General features: G+C 40.2%; 1 protein-coding gene across 1 annotated transcript; it reads left to right on the top strand.

Annotated features, from left to right (window-relative positions):
• The first annotated feature begins 1,931 nt into the window (after positions 1–1,931).
• Positions 1,932–7,353, top strand: aida (axin interactor, dorsalization associated). The gene is made up of 10 exons (XM_053512835.1): positions 1,932–2,203; positions 3,876–3,942; positions 4,063–4,116; positions 4,363–4,417; positions 5,007–5,070; positions 5,153–5,256; positions 6,091–6,213; positions 6,308–6,430; positions 6,526–6,643; positions 6,727–7,353. The coding sequence occupies exons 1-10, from the start codon at positions 2,097–2,099 to the stop codon at positions 6,821–6,823; spliced, it is 912 nt and encodes a 303-aa protein (XP_053368810.1). The 5' UTR covers positions 1,932–2,096; the 3' UTR covers positions 6,824–7,353.
• The last annotated feature ends 3,144 nt before the right edge of the window (positions 7,354–10,497 follow it).

Below are 10,497 nucleotides of genomic sequence, written 5' to 3'. Positions count from 1 at the left end.
TTACACCAGTGTGACACAGAAAACCAGGACCATGTTGTGAGGCTCACTCTTCTTTCCCAAGTGTTTCTTGTGCAACCCAGTGGTCTTCACATTTAATGCTCTGTTGACTTTCCTTTAGTGGCTTAAAAAACAAGAAATTGCTCGGGCATAGAATGAGGGGTGTGCACTTCTTTACAGGTCTTCAAACAGTAGAAAGATGTCTTTCAGAAGGCCCAGGTCCTGGGACCCTGGGTCCTGACTCAATGGCAATGAAAAACCTTCTGAGATAACATGACAAAGAAAACTTGAGAGGTGGTACTGGATAGCATGGGCATAAATATCACCCTTTATAACTTTTTAAGATCAAAAGTGCAATTGTAAAACAAAAAAACATGTTACAGTTAACAAAGTCCATTTAATTGAGATTACCCGCTGTTCACTGACAGAGACTTGGGTACAAAACTGCATTTTGTCCCCCTTTCCTATTTCTATTACGATTGTACATAGGATACATTAGAGTCAGTATTCATTGGTCTGACCAAGACCACTTCACAAACATCTCCATGCTTAAAGAACACTAGAAGAGGCTTCAAAGTACGATGACCAACCTGGAAAGACAGGCAAGCAGAGCTGGTCTCAAGATAACTAACGGGAACTGGAGAGGTTCAGCTACTTGGGCAGTGTGATCTTCCACAATGGACATGTGGAGGTGGATGTCTAGTGCCACATTAGAAAAGTAGGAGCTGTCTTTCAGAGAATGCACACTATCTTATCCATGCTATCCAGCTCCTTGAAAGTCAAGCTCTGTCTGTTTAGTTCCATCGGAGTAGCAATGGTACTCTATGCCAGTCAGACCTGGTAGGCATCAGCTAGCGTCACACAAAGCCGGATCCTTAATTTCTGTCAGAACTGTACAAACTTCACATTCTTATTACTTGTGGAAGACTCTATGATGTAGGCAGGTCATATCCTCCAAACAAAGGACCAACAGATCCTTAAGGCTGCAACAAGATGGGCCCCAACAAATTTCCATTTCCAAGGTAAACCACATGCAGGAGAAGACTAGAAAGACAGCTTTATTTATTTATTTATTTATTTATTATTTTCTGTATTTTTTATCTAAACAAATGTGCGTTAACTTTACATAATGCTTGATTTAACAGTGTTTCATGTTGTTGTGCATTATATAAAAAATGGACATTCGATAAATTGTGTTTTTGCGGGGGCTGCTCAAGTTAAATATGATGCAGACTTTTTGAAAGTAAAATTGTGGTATTTGCATGAAAGCGGGAGTACTGCCAAAGACTAATTTATGCAAATATGTTCAATGTGCATACAATTCATATGTTGGCATCAGCAGATTTTTTATGGACAATTGAAGAATTTGCATTTTTATGTTTCCTCTGGGTGCTCAGTCCAAAGACATACAGGGTAGGCTAAATGGCGTTCCCAAATTGTCTATTGTGTGTGTGTGTGTGTGTGTGTGTGTGTGTGTGTGTGCCCTGTCCAGGGTGTACCCCACCTCCTGCCCCAAGTTCCCTGGGATAGGCGACTCTGTATATGATAAGCGGTATAGATGATGAATAAATAAATGATTATTTAAAGGTATTTACTGTTCAGGGGATGTCATTTATGTCATATGTTGTATATAATATTAGCTAAATAAACCTCCAAATAAATCACAGTGTAAACATTCAGCAGTTAAAATGGTTATATATTTACTGTGATTTATTGTGAAGTAGTTTGTCAATAGGGATTTTTATCTTCAAACGATAAGCCATTGTTAATATTTGAACCTAATTAACCTATGAACAGAGGAGTTCAGGGGTGAGAGGGTACGTCTGGAAACACACCAGGCTGAAATAAACTTGAAACTTGAAATTCTCGCTGCAGGCTGCAGGACTGACTTCCGTGAAATCCCGAGCGCTTCCGAGGAAAGCCGAGTGCAGGATACGGTGAAGTTCGGTTGCACGCGCACAAGGGCTTGGTCCTGGTGTTGCGCGATCGCCGGTTCCAGTTGACGCGCACGCGGGCAGACAGTTACCCCCTGCGCATGCTGAGCACGAGCCTCTGACCCGCGATGGTAAACCTGCCCCGGGCTCCTGTAGCTGGGGAAGATGTCAGAGGTCACCAAGACCGTGCAGAAATGGCATGCCAGCTTCAAAAGGGGCACGGATTTTGACTCGTGGGGGCAGTTGGTGGAGGCAGTTGATGAGTACCATATGTAAGTTACACTCAGCAGGTTGGCATGAATAGTGCTTTGCTTTATTTCTGTTATTATATATATATATATATATATATATATATATATTAGCTCCGAGGCTTTTAGCTGCACTAACCCCATTGGATGAGTGCGGTTCCTCGAAAGCAGCATCCTGAGAAAGCTTCTAATGGATGTGTATGAAGCTTGTTGCACGAACACTTCCGCATTCTTTTGCCCTTACTGCTCCTGCGTTTCCGGTTCTTTCACTGCACTCGAACTTGCAGGAGTTCTGGATGTCAGTGACGTCATCAGACCCGTAAGCGCCATGGCAAATCAGTGTTAAAAACCAGAGATTGCATCTTTTCTGGCATTGTGTTTATACAAGAAAACTTTGGCAAGGCATTTGCCAGTTCATTGTAAATTTCATACACAATGACTTTGAGCTTTTCTTTAAGGATGTTTTGTTTGGAATTTTCCCTTTTGAGAAGAAATATGGATATATTTACTTTCTCTGCAATTTAATTATTTTCCACAAATGCAAAGTTATGAAAGTTACCCCAAACTTTTCTTATTTCCAAGAAGATATTAAAATCTATATTAAATCTTTATCTACCTCCTATAACAAAAAGGCAATTAAAACTTTAAATGTATGCTCACTTTTTGATGTTTTTGTATAATTTGTATCTGATTATTTATGTTGCGAGGAAAGATTCTTCTACAGGTGGTACACTCTGAACTACAGTATTTATATATTTTCATCTTGTGTGGTAGAAGTGAATTATTTGCTAAGTTGGTTTTTAAGTGCGATGACTAACTTTTATAAAGAACAGGCAACATTTAATAAATTATTACAATTTTAAACCTGAAAAAAAAAATCAAGGAAAAATGTAATATTTAATCGGGGTGTCTATAAATTATTGTACTTATAGAATTGAAATTTTTGCAATCGAATTGGCACACTGTCCCGATGTACTCCAAAATGAGGCGTTTTTCCTGCCACACAGGACCCAGGTTGCCTTTCACCTTAACTGCTTAACACACAACACCATGTCTGCTAACGTCCACCTGTCTCTGACACACAGAGTCAAAAGAAAGACGATTATGTGAAGATGATGTTCGTTAGATCAGACTTTAGATCAGCATTTCAAGCTGAGGTTTAAACATGTTTCTCTGTAACTGAAAACCCTGGACCATCAGGGACACCACCTCCAGATTTTATATGTTGTTCCCACTGCTGACCCACGACTGGTATTCCAGGTGGTTTCTAGGGTGGTGGTTGGTGATTGATTCCAAGAGGGTGCAAGGGTATTGTAATTCTGTTGTGTTGCTATTCATGGTGTTTACTACGGTGATGCCAGTTGGTTACTAAGGTAATAAAGATGGATGCTTCCTGATGATTGCATGGCATTGCGATGTGATTGCTATGGAATTCTAGATGAATAAAAAAAAAAAAAAAGGAATTGCTCATTAACATTTGCCGAAAACGCAAATACTAAGTATTTAGTATTTTTATTAATTTAGATTCCATACCATTTGGAATTTATTTAATGTGGGAACTTTTTCCTCAATTTCAGGTATAAATGAAAGGATGATATACTGTAGGTGTACTGAAATGATGATGTGTTTAATTAATTAGCAGATTATGGATCAGGTTGTGTTTATGCGTACCTTATGTTGCATATTTATGTTTCAGACTTGCACGGCAGCTGCAGAAGGAGGTCCAGTCATCAAAGTCTCCAGATTTCACTGATGAACAAAAGGTTTTTACGTCTGTCAAAGATGAAATGCATGCAGTAACATACAAATGCATTTTGTCTCATTTAATACATCATACTTGTATATAATCCAATGCATACTCAAAAGCTTTCTGTCTTAACTAGAAAACCCTGGGAAAAATTGCAGCATGCCTTGAAATGCGAAGTGCATCCTTACAGGTTGGTGATTAACTGAAGCTCTTTTTGTAAGATCAATGCTGTTAGAAGGTTACAGCAAAAAGATTAACATTAAATTTCATTTAATTGGAACAAGTTGTACTTGTACTTCCTTTATACTTCCCTTGTAATTCTTGATGGTTTGACTTGTTTACTGCGTTTACTGTGTTTAAGCTCATGGTGTTGACCTGATGCATCCTCAGACCCTCACAATCATTTCAACATTGTTCTACTTTCTGTTTCTGTTAGAGCGCACAGTGCCAAGAGGAGTTTACCTTACAGGATCTAAAGAAACTGGAACCCAGTACGTATAGACAAATCAAATCAAGAACACTGTCATAGTCTGAGGGGTGTTTAAATCAAACCGGGACTTTTGATTGTATAGTAACAGAACTGCAGAAAAAGACAGAAAACTCGCCTTATTTCTCTGTACAATCCCCTGCTACATTAAGGCACTTATCCTAAAGTGCTTGGAATTTTATTCCATGATCGGACTGCCTGCTTTAGGTCTGAAACGCTGGCCTCCCAGGAACTCCTTTAATGGCTCAAACATGTGGAAATGGCTTGGAGAGAGATCAGGAGCGTACAGGGATGTGGCAATAACTCCCAGACGAAAATTTTATCACAGGGCCCGGTTTGTCTTGGAAGCCCCTTGTAGAGTCATTATTGTGTGTATGTAAGGTAGCGTAGATTCAGCAGGGGACTTTATACCCCTTATTCACTGTCAAGCTGAAAACGTAGACCTACAGATTAAATGAACCGCATGCCTGTGATCAGAAACCAAACAGTGAGGAACACATGGTCCAGTTTCAGTACAGTACAGAAGAGTGGGAACATTTATTGTTTGTTTGTTTGTTTGTTTTAAAACTGTGTTTTTGTGTGTTTTTGGACAGTCATCAAAAATATCCTGACTTACAACAAAGATTTCCCCTTCAGTGTCCAACCAGTGCCTTCAAGGTAAAAGTCTACATACTGTACTTGTCTCCTGTTATTTTGGAGAGCATGACAGAGGATAGTAATTTCACATGTTGTGCTTTAGAAAAATCTTTGCACCAGGAGAGGAGGAAAACCTCGATGTGGAAGAGGAGCTGGACACGGCCACGGGGACGGGCTTAGTACAGTCCTTCCCCACAAGGCTTCCAGGTACCAGAACACCCACAGCCCTCTACAAGCTTATTTTGTTTGTAGCCTGGACAAAACCCATGTTGTCTCTCTCGGGTCCTTCTCAGGCGTGTGAGACACTGACCCGGGAAAAGAAATCCAAAGCTCTTTAAAGCATTATAATTTAATTACCGCTCAATGTGAAACATGATGAGCACAAAGCAGCTTTGCAACGTAGCGTTCCCCTTATTTAGTCAGGATAATACGATGATATGTTAACATGATGATGTTATGAGCTGGATTTAATAATCTGCTATACAATAAGCTACTTGCTCAATGTAAACAAACACCTAAACCAATAGATATTAATTAGAAAAGCTAAACGGAATATTTTTTTAACTTTTCTATATGTATTAATGTTTTCACACTGCTCATTTGGGAAGGGGTAGTTTAGGTGGCTAAGGGACTAGGTTGTTGGTTTGGGGATCTGAGGATCCGGGTTCGAGCCCTGCCATCGGTGGCTTGCCACACCCCATACACCCCATACTACCCAGCCATGCTTGCAGTGCCGACCCCGGATAAACGTATTCAGCGTAAAACCTGTGCCAAGTTGCTTTGCGGATTAATGGTCCGCTTGACGGGAGTAGTAGCACAACATCATGCACATACATTTCAAGAGCTTTGTTATAAAGTAGGGAAAAAGTCCAACCTGTGTAACTTTAAATTCAGTCACACAGGTTCCACTAGCTGACCCATATAATGATTTTTTTTTTGGGGGGGGAGATGAGTTTTTAGAGTCGGGATCTGATTTATGACTGAAAACTGAAAGCCTGTGGTCACTGTGCTTTAAATTGTGAGCTGCATTGTTTGCAACAGGTACGTTATTACCCCAGCTTCCCTCGGAGCCAGGGATGACGCTGCTCACTCTGAAAATTGAGAAGATCGGTTTAAAAGACGCAGGGCAATGCATCGAACCCTACATTACCATCAGTGTCCGAGGTAACATTATAATTATTGTTATTATTATTAGTAGTAGTAGTAGTAGAAGTAAGTATAAAAATAAAGATATTGTGTTTTTTTTTTTCTACTTCAGACTTGGATGGTGTTGATTTGAACCCTGTTCAGGACACTCCAGTGTCGACACATAAAGAAGACACATACATTCATTTCGGCGTCGATGTGGAAATCCAGAAACATCTCGAGAAGCTACCAAAAGGTCAGAAGTGTTTCTGCACAGTAGATTTAACTTCTGGTGATCAGATAACCTGGTTTATAGTTTGTGAATCTGAATGTACTGTTTTTGTACTGCAGGTGCTGCTATTTTCTTCGAATTCAAACACTACAAGCCCAAGAAGAAGTTCACCAGTACCAAATGTTTCGCCTTCATGGAGATGGATGAAATCAAACCTGGCCCCATTCTGATCGAGCTGTGAGTAGTGGCAATTGTAATGGCAAGCTGTGTGGATAATGAAGATCTGCTCCAGCCTGACCTGTGTGTAACCGTGATCTTAGGTACAAGAAGCCGACCGATTTCAAGAGGAAGAAACTCAACCTCCTTACGAAGAAGCCGCTCTACCTTCACCTCCATCAAACTCTACACAAAGACTGAGGGACACGTGGACCAGCACAAAACTGACCATTAGGAACAGCACTTTGTCTCACCTGCCAGCCTTTTAGGTTATTAAAGTTGGGTACATTTTATGCCGTTAATTAAAAAACAAACAGACATAACCACATAGCCATATTGCCTGAACGTGTCCAAGTGTTTAGAAGGATAAACAACCATGAGTACATCATCCTTGGTCCTTCAAAGTCAGCACTGATCAAGGAAGACATGGACTTTGTGCTCTTTACGGCCAGTGTGATGAGTGTCATGACCCATTACTTCTGGTTTATTGTTAATTACCATTATACAAGACATTTGCTATTAACTTTTTTTTTTCCAGTAAAAAGAAGTAAACACATCTTTGGATGTTCTCTATTAAATCGTCCTGATGATCCTTCATCCTCCCTGCTGCTTATCCTGCATAGGGTTGCGTGGGGCCTGGAGTCTCTGTCAGGCACCTCAAGGCAAGGGACACCCAGGATAGGGCGTGAAAAATATGTCCACAGGTGCACACACACTTACACACCCGATCACTTTTGAGCAGTTGAAGGTTAAGGGCCCAACAGTGCCAACTTGGTGGTGCTGGGGTTTGAACTATGAACTTTCCAGGCAATAGTCCAAGGCCTTAACCACTAATTATCAGCTAATCCTATCCCAACTGATCCCAAATAATTATTGCCCCACAAACTTTAGTTCGATACTCTTCTTTAACACTGGTATCCATGCTTCTGTCTACTGAGCATTGGTTCCTGAAGCAATCCACAAGCCTACCTTTTCGTGATCAAAGCGTTCCACTTTCACTTCATCAAACCAGATAGTTTATTTCCTCTTCGACCTAGATATATTTTTGCTTACATCAGAATGAGCTAACCGGTAAGGTTTCCTTCAGATGACTTATTCATGCAGATCATGTTTGTGCAGGCAACACTGGATTAACCTTAACTGCAGCTCCAGTGTCAGCGGGTTTCGCCTTTCTCTCCAGCACGCATGCAGATCGTTCCATTCGCTCGGTCTGCAGGCTTCAGATTCATTTCCTGATCCTCAGGCAGATGTTTAGAGGAGAAGTTTGGAAGTATTCCACTCTGGATTTGTTGTGCATGATGAGTTTTCAAGCTGCCTTGTAACTATGCATTACCACGTTAAACAGATTACAGTTCATTTGAGTTGAAGGCAACAAAGTTGTTTTGTCGCTAGACATATTTGCTAAATTTACTAAGCAGTTCATTTTATACATTTACCAATCGACAACTTATACGCATGTTTATTCAATTCATACCCTCCCATTTACTAAAACCGCTTACATTAATTCCTGTTGAGCTGTTTTATTCATAAAATGACTGTGCCAGTTTGGTTTATGACATTTCATCCCTTCACCTCTTCTAACTGGCCATTTAGCCTTCTGGGTCTCTGTTGCTGGGTGTAATCGACAAAGGTATCAGGCTACCAGGGTGCCAACACATTGCAGAGAACAAGTGCACAAAGACTGTCAAACTATTCGGTTTCAGGTCTTCTGGGTGGGAAACTAAAGTACTCGGATGAAACCTACAATGCCACCCTGGAGGTAAAGTAACACTGGTAAAAATTGTGCAATTTACAAACAATGTTCAGACATCCGGCTTCCAGGGAAAACAAAGTAAACTGACAGAACCAGGCCTTGTCATCTGTCCACTCCAACTCTAACCAAGGGCTTTTCTTATTCCCAAATCCTTAAGTATTTTGTTTTTATACTTGGCTTAGAGGTAGGCGTCTTGCCTGACATCAGGAAGGCCCAAAATAGATTCCCAGCCAATGCCCAAACCCCCGTCACTGGATGCAATGCCAGTCCCAAGCCCAGGTAAAATGGGAGGGCTGCATCAGGAATGGCATCCGGCATAAAACCTGTGCCCAGTTGTGCGTGGATCGAATGGTCCGCTGCAGCGACACTATGATTGGAGCAGCCAAAAGACATTATTTCATCTTAGCTCTGGTGTTAAGATCAGTCCTTGGGTATGTGCAAACTTCAGACTCTAGTTTACATTAGAATGTAGCTATTAAAGGACACATTAAATGTATCTTACTGGTCACTTTGAAAAGTAATGGAATAGTTGAAAAGTGTGTATTGTAACTGTCAGATCTCACCACTTTTTCTTTACTGCCATGATCTGGGCGGAGAGACTGTCTTTTGGAAAAAGGGTGCAAGAATTGCGCAAAGCACAGATAAGAACTTTCGGTGGCTAAACAGCTGGATAAGACAAGCAATAGTGCCTTTTTCTTCAATCTCAATTTTCCTCACGTTACCGTATAAACGTGGCCTGAGCTTAATTTTTATTTAGGGTTTCTATGGTGGGTGAAAAGATGGCAACGGACTCTACTTCCCAGGCGACTAAAATTTAGAGAGAACTTGACGGTGATATATAAATCTGTATTGAAGAACGTTGTGAGCTCATGCACTAATGTCCAGATGTTATGGAGGCTCCAGTTTTAGTTCATCCCAGTCCAGTGGGGACACCTTTTTGCAGGACACTAAAGTTCTTCCACTTCAACATGTCCCTAACACACCATGGCTTCATGGAGCTGGCTTTGTGCTCTTTGCCATGCTGGAAGCAAACTGTAATGCTTCAGCATACAAAAACATTTATAAGGAATTTTGTGGTGAGAGTTTGGTAAAGGACTACATATGGTAGCAATAATCAAGGTTGCACATTCTTTCTTCTGTACAGCGTACAATACATCCAAAAACAAAATCTTGATTTCAGACATTTTAAAACCTTCTAAATATGTACCAAATATCCTTACGTGTCTCTTTATAGAAGGTAAATGACTTTTCTGTATTTTTTAAAAGGGAATGTGCAGAATATTATTGGAATAATACAATATTATTTAAGAATTCTAATACATTTAAAATACCCTATATGTGTGTATACCCTACACACAATGTGATTATCCTAATAAACTAATTAAAGAATAGCCATTTCTTCTTACTAACACAATGTAAAGCCTGGAGAAATGTTTCAGTCTTTGGAAAACTTCTTTCTCCTTGGTTATAATTTTAACATCTTTTTGCAACCAGTGGCAGCAAACAACATGATGTTCTGTCTTCTCCGCTGATTGCATCTGTTTGTTCCATCACAAGGTACTGATAAGTGTTCACATCACTTCAGAGGATTTTCAAAGAATTAAACAAATCCAAATTACAAGTAGTCTTCAAGTTAAACCAGGACTTTTGATGCACAAAATAACAGAAGGCAGGTTTAAGAGTAGAAACTCTATTTCTCTATATAATCGCCTGCTAAACTATTGCACTTATCCCAGTGTTTCACTGGTGCTTGGAAACCATCGTTTTAGAAAGTTTTCTCAGTCGGACTGCCTGCTTCAAGTCTGAAATACTGACCTGATCATGACTCTGGCATACTGAGAAATCTTTCTACCTTGATGGTATCCAATAGTGAAACACTAGGATAAGTGCATTAGTGTAGCAGGGGATTTTATAAAAAAAATAAATAAAGGGAGTTTTTAGTCTTACAAGGGGTGTTCAAGCCAAACGGAGAATTTGGATTGTGCAGAATAACAACAGTCTTGTATTAAAAGAACAGTAGGTACATACTGCGTGTAGGTGTGATTCAGCATACAAAAACATTTATAAAACCAGACAAAACTGGACACCACCTTGCACATGTCCAGAGAATTTCCAGATAGTT

This window comes from Clarias gariepinus, chromosome 2, assembly GCF_024256425.1.
Source record: "Clarias gariepinus isolate MV-2021 ecotype Netherlands chromosome 2, CGAR_prim_01v2, whole genome shotgun sequence".
NCBI classification, from domain to species: domain Eukaryota; kingdom Metazoa; phylum Chordata; class Actinopteri; order Siluriformes; family Clariidae; genus Clarias; species Clarias gariepinus.
Note: the sequence above shows the minus strand (reverse complement) of the source record. Positions and strands in the feature narration are given on the sequence as shown.

Coding starts and splice junctions, on each gene's coding strand:
- aida (XM_053512835.1), top strand. CDS start 2,097: ATGTCAGAGGTCACCAAGACCGTGCAGAAATGGCATGCCAGCTTCAAA. Junction 4,117..4,362: donor TGCGAAGTGCATCCTTACAG/GTTGGTGATTAA, acceptor TGTTTCTGTTAG/AGCGCACAGTGCCAAGAGGA. Junction 5,257..6,090: donor CTTCCCCACAAGGCTTCCAG/GTACCAGAACAC, acceptor TGTTTGCAACAG/GTACGTTATTACCCCAGCTT.